Raw genomic sequence first — 17953 nt, forward strand, 5'->3', positions numbered from 1 at the left:
ATCTAAGAACTAAACCCATAGTATGGCTTAAGTTCAGAGAAAATAAAGGGGTGGGGGTGGCAGATGAACGCCCCCACTCCTCCATAAACTGGGGCCCGATGCTACCCGCAGGCTAGGTATTGCCTAAATAAAGCGCCCAGCCCGCCGGTATTTGAACATGAGGCCTGGCTCCCTGCGTGATGACGCAGGTGGTGAGTGGAGCCGCACTGGCGCATGCGCGGTCTTGGGCTCGCAAGTTGCCGGGTAGCAACGTCGCTCCTGGCGGGGTGACGTATGATGACGTCACTGCGTCGGATCACGCTGGGACATGCGCGGTCCTGTCTGATGGGGTTGCCGGGCAACTGGGACACGTTCCTGGGTCCTGTCAGTGATGCGGCCCTAGATATAGGGCCGTGTAGGGAATGTTTGCATTTGACACGCGTAACTATTCATAAGGTGATCTAGACATCATGGCACAAACATACTGGACATGGACTATTGAGGAGATCAAAGCCATGGAAGTAAAAATTAAAAACATGGGGGAGGGGAGGAATATAAGGAAGAGAGGTATTTTGAGGGACCTTAAAGGCCCTAAATATAAAGAGGCTGTTTACAAAATAAACATGGTGTATAGATTTTAAATGAAACGGCTAAAGTTGAGCTGTTCGTTCAAACCCAGGGGAGAGACTGTACGCAGAGTAGAAGTCTAACGGGCTTCATGTTGTAAAAGAATGCGGTCCCAATCGCCTCCACGAATTGTGGTTCGGACTGCTTCTATGCACCTGGGGTTACCACGATGGCATTCATGGATATGTCTGGACACAGCCGTGTGCCTCATATTTTTAATATCCCCACGGTGTTGTCTGCGTAATTCACGTCTGGTCTTGCCTATGTATTGTAAGGGATCGTCTCTTTTCGGGGGGTCACACTCGCAGATATCTCACCAGACAACGGATTTTCTTATAAAGGATAGTCCAGTTATAAATCACTGGGTGGGGTGAGGTTCCCGCACCGCCAACACTTAAAACACAAACTCCTGCCCGTCCAGGCGCTACCTAAACACAATACGTCCCTACTCATAGAGCTCAGTTCACACATGGACAACATATGCGGCTTTCCTCAGCCAACATCAATACTGCAGCCTCAAGGCTGTGGCAACTCCAGTACCTTTTGGGGGAGTGTGGCCCTGTAGTCCTCCAGACGCTGGGCGTGCAACCCTCGTTCTCTAGGTGTCGCTAGGTCCTCCAAACCTCAGGCTATTCAAAGCCTTGTGGCCCCTCAGTCCTCCTGACTGAGACCACACACAGGATGTTCATGAATTATGTCCCTAATATCGGGATCCATAAGAAGAATGGGCCAGTATTTAAGGACCCCCTCTGGCTTGGTCTGCAGCCCCATCAAATGTGGCGATAGGACGAATATTTTGGTCGCCCTCAGTTTTTCTTTTGGGTACCAGCAATTCAGCATGGTCTGTGGAAATGGCCGTCTGGTATGCCGTTCTAAGTACATTGTCGGGGCACCCTCTAGATAAAAATCTGGCCCTCAGATCATCTGCTTGCTTAACAAATTCTGTCGTTTCGGCGGAGGCGCAGCTATTGTCCACATGGAATGCCTCTCTTGAGGCGTAGGATGACTACTACATTTTGCGACCCGCACATCGCCGGCACTATAATAGAATATGCCTAATCTTGTCCGCGATTGCGGACAGGAATAGGACATGTTCTATTTTTTTTTTCGGGAACGGAAATGCGGACACTATGTGCGGCCCCATAGAAATGAATGGGTCTGGTCTGCAAAATGCGGAACAGAATTGTGGACGTGTGAATGTGGAGCCTTATCAGAGGGTTTAATAGCAATTGAGGGGTCATTTCTCAAGGAGTTGATTGTACACGGGAGGAATGGGAAGCAATTTCGTGGTGGGGTAGTGAAGGTAGTTTAGGAAAATCTGCCGATACAACTTGATAGAAAACATCAAGACATGATACCCCCCCCCCCCTCTCCAGTGACATCTTCTTACTTTTAGTTATTTTTAGTGAGGTAAATGAACCCTTTCCCTCAGGGTGGTGACCCCCTTCCACCAAACTGTGTAGTAAATTAACATCAGATAGTAGATCCAAAGGGATCCCCCCGGTCTTGCCGCTTATCGTTCTTCTCAAAGAATTTGTGCCATCTTAACTTAGGGACAAAAAGTTGTAAGTCCTTAATCCAAGTAAAGACATCACAGCGACGTGTCGGGATGAAGGAAAGTCCTTTACTTAAAACGTTTCAACAGGATGTAACAGCCCATAAGACGCACCTAGGTTTTTGAGGAGGAAAATAAGAAAAAAAATATTTTGAACCAAAAGGTGTGCTTTTGGTGGGTTTTGAACTAATGGTGGTCTGTGGATGACGCACTGTTGTGGGGGGGGGGGGGCGGGCGGATCTGTGGATGATATTGAGAGAGATATATCTATCTATATCTATATCCCCGCCCCTCCTCTCACAGCAGTATTCTTATGTAAACTGTAATCCTTAACCTCTTCTTAACTTTAGTTTAAAGTAGCGCTATCCCGTGTTCTACTACTAACTATCAAGCTCCCGTACTGTAGCGGGCAGAGCGGATGGCAGCGTAACGTCACGTGCCTGCTTCATTCATAAAGTGGGAGGAGCATGCACGGGATGTGAGTGACGTTACAGCTGCCGGCCGCTCTGCCTGCTACGGGAGCTTGATAGTAAGTGGTAGTACACGGGATAGATCTACTTTAAAGTTAAGAGGTTAATGGTTACAGTTTACATATGAATACTGCTGTGTGTGGCGGGGCCTGGTGTAAGAGTACAGTGTTGCCGGCCTCCAGCCCCTCCGCCCTCCCCCTGACACATCGCCGCGCTGTGCAGCATTCGCCCCATAAGGCGCACTGCCATTCCCTCCCCCCACACTTTTGGGGGGAAAAATACAGTCATTATTTCTGGGCCTGTTGCTCCCGTGTATTGGCTCGATTTTTCTCAGGGGATAGGTTATCCCTTAGTCTAAAAAATTATTGAAGGAGCCCGGGGATTGCCCTCTGCCTCCCCTCCCCCCCCTACCTCTCCTCCTGTAAGGGTTTCTGATTTTATTCTTTATAGGTACCCCTGTTTGTTTGCGTTCACTGAGAGATCAGTCTCTGTAGTAGACAAATCGGAAACTGTTTCTCTGATGGGTAGTTTGTCTTTCAAAACGGAGCAGGCCTTATTCTCTTTAAACTCGGCAAGATCCCTGTACGGTCTGTGCTTGCGTTCTCTGAAATAGTATTGAAATTTTTCGACAGCGGTCTGCAATTGCTTTTTTTTTTTTTTTTTTTTTTTTTATTGGTAAAATCTGGGTCCTGAGAGAATGATTTGGTGACCTCAATTTGGGCTTTTAATTTGCCACTGAGTTTTTTTTCAAAATTAATTTTCTCCCCTTCTAGTAACAATGTCATGAATTGCAGGGAACTAGTGGTAGCTAATTGTTCCCAGCGACTATTAAACCCGGGACTTCTGTGTTTTTTTTATTCACAGCGATTAGTGAGATTCTTAGGCCTCTAGGGACGATCCTGTGTTTAATGTAGATGTTGAGACTCTGGACCTCCCACAAACTAAATGCCGTATTTTTTTGCCCCATAAGACGCACTCCCGCCCCTGCGTCTTATGGGGAGAATACTAATGAAGCGCTTCCATTATGGAAGCGCTTCCTTAGTACCGGAGGACCTAGAAGCGGTGAAGGCTCTGACAGCAGGATGAAGAGGATCGCGATGGTGGGGAGCGGTGGAGTCCAGGAGCAGGAGAGGTAAGCGAGTGTTTTTGTGTGTTTTTTTTTTTTTTATTTGCACTGGGGGCTGCTGGCTGAAGGTTGGGAGGTTGATCTGAGGCATTGGGGGTCTCATCTGAGGTCTGACATTGGGGGTTTAATTGGGGCTGTAAGCTGAGGTCTGATTGCTGGTCTGACCTGAGGTGTAATGGAAAATATATATTTTTCTTATTGTCCTCCTCTAAAACCTAGGTGCGTCTTATAGAGCGAAAAATACGAATGTTCCTTGTATAGTTTGTTCAATTCTTTGAATGCGGTTTTGAAAGGTGGAGTGAACTTCTTTTGGACATAAATGATTTCAGAGAACACTTCCTTTGGCTTCATTAAGCCATGAATCAGTATTAAGGCCACCAGCCAGGAAACCCGCCATGCCAGGAGTTATCCAATGCAAAATGAGGATGAGAGATACTGAAGTACATATACTATAGATCACCAATATTGCAAAAGATATACTAGGAAAGTGATCCAAAATTTGTTAGATGTGTGTAAAGGCTGCACCACCCTATTTAAAGGGCTTTTATATAGGACTTCTCCTCTAAATAGATCACTGTGGCTAATGCATTGGTAGACATGGCAATAAAAAACTTCAGGCTTTTTCAGAATCGGTCAGACTGTTTTTTGTTTTTAGGCCTAATCAGTTTTGTTTTGTCTAGGGCACCTCTGGAAGCCAAGCCGTTATAACCGGCTCCATAATCAGCGTACTGTATATTCTGAGAGCTTTGTACAACTTGGTCGTGGTCTCCATCCAGCCAGAAGACGAGCCGAGCCCCTTCAGTTATGGCTGGAGCGGGATCTTCGCCGATCATGTGAGTAATCGGCAATGTTGGATTATGATACACCGAGGGCCCTCGGGAGTATATCGCATGGAATTTGTGTAATGGTTAAGCTTTATTTTGGGGTGCGAGGAGGTAACAGTTGTGACCACCCTATTAGCCAGATTATATTGCTGCCACCTCCCAGCATTGCTCTTTGGAGATGGTGGTTGATTTGAGCGAGGGTCCCGCCGTCAGCCTGAAGAATATGCTCTATAAACAATCTGTATACAATGAGCGCCCCCTAGTGATAGCATTAGGCTGCCAGAATTTTATTATTTAATGCTGTGATTCTGTATAGCTAATGTTTGCATTTGTTACATCTGTTGGGGTAGGGGGTTCTGCATGTAGGGGAATTAAGGGTTAATATGAAGACTCCCCCCTAATGTGTCTCCTCCAGGCAGTTACAGAAGAGACTAATAGTCTGGAATATCTGATTTTTGAGATTGTTCTCCTGGTCTGCGAGTTCCTGCCAATGAGCCTGATGGCATACTTCTTCCGGGCCAAGAAGCTGAGCCAAAACTTGGTGAGTTCATTTTCCGTGGCCAGTCAGTATTTTTTCCTTAAAGGCTATGGATATTTTATTTATCAACTTTTTTTTTATTTATTTTTTTATGGTTTACGTTTTAAAAACTTCCTACGGTTTTTGCTTTGTAGAGTGTAAATCCTTCACTTAGCCGCTGAGTTTGTTGAATAATCTGACCTAAATCTGTCACCTCACGTCTTCGGTATTTGACAGCTTTCTCTGTTGTCCCCGTCCCTTCTGTGTCTTAGAGAAAGCAGCAGGGAGGGGGAGGAGGTTGTACACAGCAGATCAGTGTGTGGGGAGGGGTGAATCCATCCAAGGAGGGCCGCTCACGCAGCTTGTAGATGGGAAGGAAAGCGCCTAAGGCTTTTTTTAGTGGAATAATCATAGCCTGTAGACTAGAGAACGCAGGGAACAATGGCAGACTCTGCGGGGTGAGGGAGGGAGAATCGCATTTCTTGGTAGCTGTGTCTGAGTACAAGGGAGAGGTGATTATAAGCTGTGAAAAGATAACCGTTCAGGAATGAAGCTATGCTAAATAATGAGAGCTGGTGAAGACGGCAGCATCCTGGAGTCACAGATCCAACATTAGTGGTGGACATGTCTACACAATAACAGTCTGAAACAAGGAGTTGTAAAAAGATAAATTAGCTCAGAAAATAAACTCTGCTGCCGATAAATGAGAGCTGGTGAAGACGGCAGCATTCTGGAGGGACCTATCCACAGGAGAACACTCTAAAACTGAATATTTGTGTACAGGGAGTGAAGATTACAACCTGAAACCTAGGGCAACCTTTTTCCATGTGAAAGGTGTCAAAAGATTTTTTTTAATGAATAGAACCCCACTTTCTGTTTCTGTGGGCCCCGCTCGTCTATGTACCCCACTAATCCCGATTTTTATCTGTTCTCATAGGAACCAGCTGGTATGGTAAATAGTCACAGCTTCGGGTCAAGAGCGTACTTTTTTGACAATCCGAGAAGATACGACAGCGATGACGATTTGCCCAGACTGGCGGGTGCCAGGACGGAGAGGGGCAGGTGAGACCCAAAGTACCATTCGGACTGGAAATGTATGTAGAACTTCACAGGCGACTACTGCAGTTAAAGGGGTTTGCTGGGACTTGGATATTGATGGCTTATCCTCAGGATAGGTCATCAGTATCAGATCAGTGGTGATAGGGGGGGGGAATCACTCCTGGCACCCCCACTGGTGGTTGAAGGCTGGCCATACTGGGGTACTGTAGCTCAGCTGTCATTCAAGCAAATGGGAGCTGAGCTGTAGTAATGCCTGCTTCGGAAACTACAGTGGATGTAGACTTCTGTTGTATAGTTTTGTGCTGGCGGCTGCCTAAAACACCTTATTGGAGGGTGTGCGGGGAGTCTGAGCCCCACCAGTCTGATATTAATGACCTGAGTCCCAGAAATCCCCTTTAAACACTTAGTGACCACCCATACGCCTTTTTACAGCGGTCACTAGGGGGCCTTAGGCTGGGCTGCCGCTTTTTTACGGCGGCCCAGTCTAAACGCTGCACGGGTCCCCCTCACATGAGAGCCGTAGCCATGCTTTAACAGCCCAGACCAGCAGGAGTGGCGATCCGGGCTGTTTAACACTGTACATGCTGCGGGCAATGGTGCAAATGTGATCGCGGAGTTCCAATATGTGTGAAGGCTGGCTGTGGTCTCGTGTAGGCCCCAGACCAGCCTTGAGTAATTTCCAGCAGGCTGCGCCTCTGTGGCGCATCCTGCTGGTCAATGTCAGAATAGCATTGCCATTAAAATGCATTGCAATCAAAATACTGTCTATTAAAGGGGTTGTCTGAGTTATATTTATTGATGACCTATCCTCAGGATAGGTCATCAATATCAGATCGGCTGGGGTCAGACACCCGGTACCCCCGCCGATCAGCAGTTTGAAGAGGAGGCGCGCGCCGTGCCAGCGCTGCCTTCTCGCCATCGCCTCTGCAGCGGTGAACAGCACAGGACAGACTCTGCAAAATCGTGGCCAGGAAATCCACAGCAAAGTGGATGAGACCCTACAAGCCTCATTGACCCAGACTTTTAAATCTAAGCATGACCCCTTGATGAATTTTCTGGAATGACGCACTGTATTTTGACTTGCTTTATTTTTTTCTTTCAGTCTGTCATCCACCCCGAAATCCTCCGGATGGTATGGAGCAATATGTCCGACCAGCAGCTGTGCACTGGCCCCACCTCTACTGAGCGAGCCGGCGTCAGGGACTCCTATCCTGTTCACATGTGGAGCGAATACGCTGGCGTGACCCTACTGACAGGACAATGACGTGTGCACCTTCTGCAGCCGCCTGCTGCTGTGACACAGTAAGGCGCGTCCGATAACTTATGTTTACGTTAACGCCGCGTTCGCGAATTCCACATTCCGTGTTTTTTTTGTTTGTTTTTCCCAAGACTGACACCCGGTCTTGGTTGCAAATGTCCTTGAGACTTGCTGAGGTATTGGAGAGGTCTTCAGGAGCGGAATGGCAGCCGGCAGCTCTCGCTTAAGGAATTCTGTAACCGTGCGTGTTTTTTTCCTTTTTTTGTTTATTTTTGCACATTAATGTTTTTTTCATGTGGAAAGACTGATTCCTGCCATCTCCAGACATGGGAAACTGAAAGGATTGAAATGCCTTCAATCATCATTGCAGGCAAATTCTCCAGAAGGCTTGATGGTGTCTCTTCTAGGTTCTGCACTAGTTAGTTGCCGCCCTTCAGTTTAAACCAAAATAAAATGGAGGAGCAACTAGCCTAACGTCATGACGCGTCGACGTGGATGTAATTTCCCCCCCCCCCCCCCATCCTATAATCTCTGGCATACTGAGGGAGGTACATGGTAAAATTCTTGCTTCCTGCAGCCACCACTAGGGGGAGCTTACTGCATAAATCCACTGAGCTTCATAATGTATGCAGTGAGCTCCCTCTAGTGGGCATTGTGTGCAGCAGTTATATTTAACATCCAGATCCATGCAGGAGATTTGGAGCTCTGTATGAGCAAAGTGGAAATCCGAGCCCTATAACGATACATTCAGAGGTTATTGGGCACAACATGAGGCGTCTGCTGCAAATCCAAATGTGTTAAAGGGCCTCTGTCCGCAGATTTGTACCTATGACACCGGCTGACCTGTTACATGTGCACTTGGCAGCTGAAGGCGTCTGTGTTGGTCCCATGTTCATATGTGCCCGCATTGCTGGGAAAAATGATGTTTTACTATATGCAAATGAGCCTCTAGGAGCAACGGGGGCGTTACCATTACACCTAGAGCCTCTGCTCTCTCTGCAACTGTCGCATCCTCTGCACTTTGATAGGACCAGGCAGTGTAAACAGTCAAGCCTGGTCCTGTCAAAGTGCAGAGAGCTGAGCCTCTAGGTGTAACGGTAACGCCCCCGTTGCTCCTAGAGGCTCATTTGCATGTATTAAAACATCCTTTTTCTCAGCAATGCGGGCACATATGAACATGGGGCCGACGCCGATGCCTTCAGCTGCCAAGTAACAGGTCATTGTAATGTGACTAACAAAAGAATTGAAAATAACCCCAATATTGGCGCCAATCCTATGATTATTGCTGTGAATACTACTACAATAAACAGAATGATAAAATGCATAATAAATTAACTTTTTTTTCACACCCACCTAAAAATCCATAGATGCCATAGTTAAAATGGTGTCATAGACTATAGGCATAAAATCATAGTAAAAGGAAAAAAAATTGTGACCAAAAGACTGTTTTGTGGGATAAAGCTCAAGACTCTCACAAAACTAACCTCCCTCGCCTGGATCGCTCGTAGAATCTTAGGAAGAACGGCAGTCCACAGTGGGGACTACTTGTAAATTCCTTTTTAATAGTAGCACAGGTATGGCTCAACGTGTTTCGGGTTACATTAATCGCCCTTCATCAGGAGCAGTCGCAAAGCGTGTGCCGTTCTTCCTAAGATTCTACGAGCGATCCAGACGAGGGAGGTTAGTTTTGTGAGAGTCTTGAGCTTTATCCCACAAAACACCTCCCTGGTGAAGCGAGTCTTTGGTCACACAATTTTTATTTTACTATGATTTTATGCCTATATTCTACTACACTATTTTAACTATGGTATCTACGGATTTTTAGGTGGGTGTGAAAAAGTTGTTATGCTTTTTTTCATTCTTTATTATAGTAGTATTCACAGTAGTAATCATCATAGGATTGGTGCCAATATTGGGGTTATTTTCTATTCTTTTGTTCGTCACATTACAATTACCTATGTAGCGGCACACCCTACATATACAACCACCCTTTACTCTCGCATCCATATTCGTCCGGCCTTTGGCGCCCTGCAGTTATTCCCGGACCCCTTTGGAGATATTTCATACCCCTGACTCGTGTAACAGGTCAGCCAGTGTCATGGGTACAAATCTGCTGACAGATGCCCTTTTGTAAATGCATTTGTGACTCTGGTAGCCTCTCATCTATGGCATTTACTGCAGCGGGGATTTCCGTGCACTTTACTGCTGCATCTGGCTGTCACTTTAAAACGTGCCATTGTTTCGCTTTCAGATTTTTTTTTTACTGGGGTAATAGATTTGCCTCTGACAACCGGCCTTGCCCCATGGGTCAGGGAATCTAAGTGGTGGCATCCTAACGTCTGGTTACTGCAGGTGACGGCCACAGTCGTGCTCTCAGAACCTAATTTATTTGTGTTTTTTTGTTTTCTGTACTAAAAGTAAAGTCCTTTTTACTACTTCAGTATTAAGTTATTTTTGTACTGAATCTGTGGCAGATGTAATGGAAAAAACCACGGCAGCAGGTGAAATGTTAGCCCAGTGCAAATGAAAGCCATTAGGTGCAATATGTGCCCCCCCCAGCATTACCTACATTTCTTGCACTGTGCCCATAAGAAATGGGTTTGTCCACACACACACACGGGGGTCTGTGCAGGGTTACAGCCCCTGTTGACTTGCTGATATAAGCACTAGGAAGGTTTTGCTGCAGGTCCTTGCTCAGCTATGTAGATGCCTCACTAGCGGCGCTCTTCAACCTGCAGCTCTCTGTTGAAAAACTACAACTCCCAGCACATCCTGCCAGCCTTCAGCTGCCTAGACTTCCTGGGAGTAGTAGTAGTAGTTATGCAGATTGATCGTTGCTTTATAATAATGTATGTAACCCATGGTGTCCTTCTTAAAGTACTGGCCTCAAATGCACGACTCCCGCAGGTTGCAACCCTTGTCCATAGGTGTTGCAGTACCGGCATACAGCCAGTGGAAAGGAGGGCGCTGTAATCTTTTTAAAGGTCAGGAGCCACCCAATACTGGAGATATTTGAAAGTCCATACTTTTAGAGGGGTTGCACGGGATTGGAAACATAGGGCTGCTTTCTTCCCAAAACGGCGCCACACCTCTCCATAGGTTGTATGTGGTATTGCAGCTCATCGCCATTCAAATCAATGGGGCTGAGCTGCAATACAACGCACAACCCATATGCAGGGGCGGCACTGTTTACAGGGATTTCTAGTCTAGACAATGGTGTCCTGTTATGTACGAAGGATATGACAGGCAGCAGAAAACCCTGAGATCTGCAAACCTACTATAGAATGGCTCCCTCTGCTGGTTGTGTAGGGAATGGCGCTAGTTATAAGCAAGTACTAGAAACTACACTCCTTGCCCTAACTCCCCCTTCTCTTTGTTAGGTTTCCATTTGCAGTTTCTTAACTAATTAGTAAAGGTTTTTTGCTGCTTGAATATTCTTACAAATTCTGCATTGCAAACAAGTGAACAAATTGTGCATTGTGCAGTCAGGACAACGGCCGCCTTTATGTCAGCGGGGGGCGGGTTAAGTATATTTAAAGGTCTCATCCATTTATGCATGTTGCAGCTGATGCCAATGTTGTCATGGAAGTGGCCATTTTATAAGGACTGGGTCGTGAGGTATGAGGCATAAAGTACCTCCATGTCTATATATTAGGTGTTCTTGCTGTGCATCGGGGACAGACTGCACTAAAGAAGCCCATGCTTCTCATCGGTGGTGCAGGCACTGAACGGTGTTAAAGGGGTTGTCCAGGATGAGAAAAAACATGGCTGCTTTCTTCCAGCATCTGCCCTGGCCACAGCTTGTGCATTGAAGTGAACAGAGCTGAGTAGTAATACCATGCACAGCCTATGGACAGGTGTGGTGCTATTTTTTGGAATAAAGCAGCCATGTTTTTCTTGTCCTGTAAAACCCCCTTTAAAACATGTTTCATATGTTTATTACAGCCTGGAGGTCCTCACCAAATGGTGACCATTTAATATTTGCACTCGGCTGAGCTGGATGTCTCCAGGACCATGCACTAGGGCGGCAGTACCAGTAATGGCTGGTGGAGCATTAGCTGTTTAGAGAGTACCTCTACCTGCCCCATCCAGGGTGAGACAGACTGGTTGCTATGGATGTTGTTAGACAATGAATCCCTAGCAACCAGACTGTCAATCCTGTGCTGGCATTGGAGAGGGGGTAAAGCCGCCTGGCAGCAGTCATATCATTTGACTTTCTGTAAATATTCAGGAGGACCTTTCAGAATACCGGGGTCTCCATCGTACTCGCTGACCCTGTCTTATCCTTGCAGAATGACTTGCACTGATTTTTATTTCAATTTCTTATCCATTCTCACGGGAACCGCCGCCATCTAAAAAGGCTTTTATCCGTGCATATAAAATTCTGCTTCTTTGCAATATCCACCTTTTTTGTGAGTTTTATGTCTTTTTTAACTCTTTTCAGTGTATGACGACTCTATTGCTACATGGAAACAGTCAACAAGCTGCTTTTAACGGATCTTAATGTGGCAAAACTCTGCTCGGAGAGTCATACACCATGCTGCCCTGTTTTACCCGTGACTGAAACCTGACAGACCCCATTATAGTCAATAGAAACCATCAAGGCACAATAAGAACACCAGATCAGTCAACAGCAGCTTGCTGATTTTCATGCTCTTCCAAGGCGAAGCGTCACTTTAATTGTGGGCTAGTTTATATGCTCATTGATGTGCACTAGTAATACATTTCTAATTAAAGGGGCATCGACCCCCTCCCCCCCCCAAATCAACACCCCTCTTGCAGGTTTTTGATTAGTTGCACTAGGTCATGTTGCAGTGTGAATGGAGTTATAACCAGGGCTGTGGAGCTGAGAAACCAAAGTTCAGACTCAAACTCTTTTATAAATGGTGACATTGGGCTTTTTCTTACTATTGTGTAAGTAATCAGGTGACTCAGAACTGGAGAGGAGCGAATTTAATGTTCTGAAATTCGGTCATGCTTTTTTTTTTTTTGTGACAAAAGCAGAATTGCGTTATGGATTTTGTTACCACGGACCATAATGCAATGCCTTTTAGAGGCATTCTGTTATTCATTCCGTCATAGAAGTCTATGGGCTGCATAATGGAAACGGGGACGGATCAGTTTCGCAGCCCATGGACTTCTATTATGACGGAATGCCTCTAAAGGCATTCTGTTATAGAATTGTGTTATGGTCTGTGGTAATGGAATCCATAACGCAATTCACCTTTTACCACCAAACGAAGCGTGAACATATTTCAAAATATGACACTTGCTCATCTCTACTTAGAATTTCTGACATATCTAGATTCCTGTAAGTAAATACACAATGCTCTATACATTTAATAACTGGAAAACTGTTGTATGTTTCATAATGGTAAGTAATGTATGGATTTGTCCTCAGCGAAGCTCTATATGTATGTGCCGGAAATGGAGAGAATCCTGTGCAAGTCTAAATGGGAATAAAAACAGCTATATTAAGTTCTCCTCTTAAAGGGGTTGTCTGGGAATAAGTAACTTTGGACAGGAGTCCACAGCCTCTGCTATGGAAAGATTCACTTACCTGCAGTTCTGCTCCTGTGCACTCACTTTTTTATACTTTATAGTATAAGGGACAGGAGAGGCAAGAACTGATTATCATCACTAGAACACCCTACATATCACTGATTGTAGTAGAAGGCCAGGAGAGAACTGATTGTCTATCATCACTGTGATGGATAAATAAGGGTCTTAGATTTATATATACACACAATTGTAAACTTGTTTGACTGTTAATTGCACATTAACAATTTTTTTAAAGCTGTGGTTAGTACATTTCTAACGACTCTGACTCCACAGCCCTGATTATAACGCAGCATAAACCGGAGCTTATTATGGTTTATGGACACGGTTGCATTCCGCTCAGACTGGAAACCGCTCTCATTATTGCCAAAGACTTTGGATTGGCTTCTTCCCCCTGTGCGTTCTTAGGCACTTTAAGAGCAGAGTTATTTCAGGGAGGTGTATATTTTGGATCTGTCTTGCTCTCCCCTTGACCATTGTTTAGAGATATGTCCTATTATGAATGCTAGACTTTAATGTTTTGGCCTGAAGGCTGTTTTTTTTGTTTTTTAGGACCGCTCTCCCTAGGGTGGCGGAAGCCGTTTCGCTATATGGAAACGGTCTTTTTTCTAATTGGCACAACAGCAGGGAGGAGTCTAATGGCAGCCAATCAGATCAGCTTGGTGTGTGATTAAAAAAAAGGAGCTGTGATCTGATTGGCTGCTGTGGTGACTGCTTGTAGCTTTTTTTTGGGTATGAGCCTGTGTGTGCTCTCCTAGCATTTATTTAACCCTGTGAGTGCCAGCAACAAACAGCGATCAGGTTGAGCCCTATGGCAGGAGTTTTTTGTTTTTTTTTACCAGTGTTTGACTTGTTGTTTTAACTTTCAGCAGCCAATGAATGTCCAGTCATTTTACTAAGCCTGTAATGAAGCACTACCATCCTGAAATAAACTGATCTGCACTATAATCGCCCCCCCCGTGTGTATATTTTGTGAGTGACATTACACCTGCTCAGATACTGCCCATTAAAGATCTGCCTTCTGGACCGGAGGAGGATGGACACATCACGCTGCACCAGTCACAGGACTGGGTTCTACCTGCACTTTGATTCATGCTTTTAAAAATTCTGCTGGTTGCCCTTGGAAACAGACAACAGCTCAGGTGCCCCCTGCTGTCAGACATGTGACCCGACAGCTCAGTTCTGCACTGCTCTCCAATAACAGAAAACTGGAGTCTGCTTTACATGTGATTGGAGAAGAAATAAGCCAAATTGCTGATTTATATAGATTTTTAAATGGAGAGCTTCAGATTAAAGAAAAACAAACACCCCCTCCGTTCAAGCACCACTGCTGCCGTCCTATATATGATGTGCCCCTACACTGCATGTGACCGCTGCTGTCAGTCACTGCCTTTTGGGCTTCGCAGACTCCTTACATATACTGCTGAGGCCAGTGATTGGTTCCAGTGGTCAGAAGTAGTGTTGAGCAAACGTGTAGTTTAAAGGGAACCTGTCACCAGGATTGTGTGTATAGAGCTGAGGACATGGGCTGCTAGATGGCCGCTAGCACATCTGCAATACCCAGTCCCCATAGCTCTGTGTGCTTTTATTGTGTAAAAAAAAACAACACGATTTCATACATATGCAAATTAACCTGAGAGGAGTCCTGTACATGAGATGATTCTCGGACCGGACTCATCTCAGGTTAATTTGCATATGTATGACAGTTACACAATAAAAGCACACAGGGCTATGGGGACTGGATATTGCGGATGTGCTAGCGGCCATCTAGCAACCCATGTCCTCAGCTCTATACACAAAATCCCGGTGACAGGTTCCCTTTAAGTTTGGAGTCCAAAGTTCGGATTTTTGAAGAATCCAGTTATGGATTCCGCTACCACGGATCATAACGGAATTTGGAATCGATAACCCGAACTTAAACCACAAGTTCGCTCAACACTATTCAGGAGCAATATCAGGCCTGTCACTGCGGCAGCTAAGAACATGGCATTATGCCTGGAGCAATGAGTGTTTGAACAGGTAAGCATAACTTAATATTGTAACGAGATGGTCAAATCCTCCCAAAAAGTGAGCAGAGGGAAACCACAAAAGAGCTGCTCTGTACATATTAAGGCCTCATGCACACGGCGCTGGCTCATTCCTCCTCCACCCTGTGGGGAAGCAGATAAGTGGAGATTCCCCCTTTAACAGCAGGACACCAGAACCCTAGGTCTCCCAGTCCTCCTTGCAGCTACAGAGGGAAATAGAAGGTCACAACTCATCTTGGAGCGGTGGTTGTCAGCACGTGACAGTCATACACCGTGCAATGGAAGAAGACAAGACAATGATACAGACATAAAATTTATTACAATCGCAAAAAGTTCTGTACAGCTGGAGAGGAAGGGGTTAATAAATACACAAACATAACATACAAGTACAAAATGGTGCCGACTGTTCTGATTACAGGAGCTTGCAATCTAGAGACAGAACGTGGTGACATGAGGTGGTTGCGGTACCTGGGATAGCAGATGCTCTGCGCCACGCTGAGGCATGGAGCCTGGACTGTCGTATATGGCTGTATAATTAGAATAGACAGTCCTTCGGCCGTGGGGCATGAGACCACGTTCAAGAAGGGAACGGTTCCGGTATGAGGGTCTGAAACAGGCATCCTCAAACTGCGGCCCTCCAGCTGTTGTAAAACTACAACTCCCACCATGCCCTGCTGTAGGCTGTTCGGGCATGCTGGGAGTTTTAGTTTTGCAACAGCTGGAGGGCCGCAGTTTGAGGATGCCTGGTCTAAAAACCATGTTTTTAGGAAGCCATGCAATGTCTCAAGGTAAGGACCCTTTAAGGAAACTGCTCATCAATGCTCTACTCCACTCAGATGTAAATCAATAGTTAACTGCTGGGAGTTGTAGTTTTAAAACAGCTGGAGACCACTGGTATAGGGAAAAAGGTTGGTTTGGGATCATACAGTGGATTTATCAAAAGATGCACGCCGCTAAATCATTTTGGTGCACCTCAGCAGGCCCATGCACCAGAATCTGAAATCTACGCAGGCTAGAAAGCAGCTTGCACCATAAAACTAGCAAACGTCAATCTGGCGGCCCAGGTAAAGTAGTAAGTATTGCACAAAATGGAAAAAGAAGTCACAAATTTTTGGAATTTTTCTGTGGCAGAAAACAGACATGGATCCTTTAATAAATTCCACCCGCAGTATAAAGCATGGTGGTCAAATGTGATCTCAAGTGTGTAGGGAAAAGCAGATTTAACATTTTAAAGGGCACCTGTCCTCCACACTTGAGTCAAACATGCAAACTTTCAGTTTGAAAGGAAACAAAAAAGTGAAGGCAGCTTTCTATTTGGTTATCCCTATTACACTTTTTTTTAAATTTTGAGCCACTGTTATCCCTATTACACCTTTTTTTTAATTTTGAGCCACTGTTATCCCTATTACACCTTTTTTTTAATTTTGAGCCACTGTTATCCCTATTACACTTTTTTTAATTTTGAGCCACTGTTATCCCTATTACACCTTTTTTTAATTTTGAGCCACTGTTAGTATAAAGCATGGTGGTCAAATGTGATCTCAAGTGTCACTCAAACGGATTCTGACTCGCTGTAGAGGTTACCAGCTGTGAAGAGGGGTGTAGGGAAAAGCAGATTTAACATTTTAAGGGCACCTGTCCACTGTTATCCCTATTACACCTTTTTTTTTTATTTTGAGCCACTGTTATCCCTATTACACCTTTTTTTTAATTTTGAGCCACTGTTATCCCTATTACACCTTTTTTTAATTTTGAGCCACTGTTATCCCTATTACACTGTACAGTCTGTTTTGGCATCGTGAACCTTGACTCCTTTTTTTTGGTCAGTATGCCTTATTCTTTATTTGATTGTACCATATTTGAATATAGCATAGTGTGAGTTGATGTCCATATAGTCTAGGGTTTAGGGTTGATCCCCGATTATATATCATAGACTGGGCAATACTCTGACAGGCACTGACTGTATATATATATTTTTGTTGCATATTTATGTAGGCACTTGCACTTTACTTATGTGTACTACTATTACCACATGTCTGCAGTTTGAGTGACATTTTAAATGTTCTTAATGTCTGTGTGGCCAGCTATGGTCACAACTCTATATGTACCAATAAACACTAGCGATTTTGTATAAAGTCATGCTTTTGGAGTTGTGATTTATGATTTAATTAGATCCATATATAGTCTATTGGTTACGTTATGAGTGATATTGGGTCAACTGCTTAATAAGTAGAAGGGAAACAAATGTGATCTCAGCCTGAAGCTATGGGAATGACAGTTGCTTGAAAGCGGGACATAAGCTTCCTATAGAATCAGATCTGAAATCTACAAATGTAGCAGGGTTGAAAAGGTCTCTGGGGTCTGCTTTTTAAGTTCATGGCCCTGAAGGTCTCCATTTAGAGAATGCAACAGTTTAGCTGCAGCCCTATGCAAATCAGGGCAAACTCAGCTCTGCTACATCTATAGTGAGAAGGTACAAAATGACTGCATGTGATCTGCTTCCTATGTTAGACAAAGCTTCCCTGTTCTCATTCTTAAGAGGCATTCTGTATTAGCTGCAAAAAATTCAAGTCCAACAGCAATTAAATGGCACGAACTACAAATACTACGTTCAGAGATCTTAAGACACAGCTCTGAAGGAGGACATTGGAATGGACGAGAAAAAAAAAAAAAAAGGGTTAAAAATAAAAAAAGGAAAAGAAAGTTACATGCAGACACTAATAGGTAATTAAGCATTTGTGAACTTTGTTCTGAAGTGCCCCTGCCATCTGGTGGTGAATCCATGGCACTGCACATGAGAGCAGCAGGAATGCAGTATCACAGGTTTACCACTAGATGGAGGCATTAGCACACACCAATCTAATTCCAAGTAAAACATTGCAAAAATCATGCAATTTTATTTTTTTTGTTTTGTTTTAACTGCACAGAAACTGGAGTATAATAAGAATGTGA

General features: G+C 44.8%; 1 protein-coding gene across 1 annotated transcript in view; it reads left to right on the plus strand.

The window, feature by feature from the left end:
- GPR137C (G protein-coupled receptor 137C) overlaps window positions 1-8314 on the plus strand; it is a 15942-nt gene extending 7628 nt beyond the window's left edge. Inside the window, exons 4-7 of the mRNA XM_040411152.1 lie at window positions 4438-4590; window positions 4997-5122; window positions 6036-6160; window positions 7260-8314. Of these exons, the coding sequence (XP_040267086.1) occupies window positions 4438-4590; window positions 4997-5122; window positions 6036-6160; window positions 7260-7401 (546 nt within the window). The 3' untranslated portion in view covers window positions 7402-8314. The remainder of the gene's footprint in view (window positions 1-4437; window positions 4591-4996; window positions 5123-6035; window positions 6161-7259) is intronic.
- Window positions 8315-17953: the final 9639 nt, after the last annotated feature.

The sequence above is a fragment of the Bufo bufo genome, chromosome 11 (assembly GCF_905171765.1).
Source record: "Bufo bufo chromosome 11, aBufBuf1.1, whole genome shotgun sequence".
Classification (NCBI taxonomy): domain Eukaryota; kingdom Metazoa; phylum Chordata; class Amphibia; order Anura; family Bufonidae; genus Bufo; species Bufo bufo.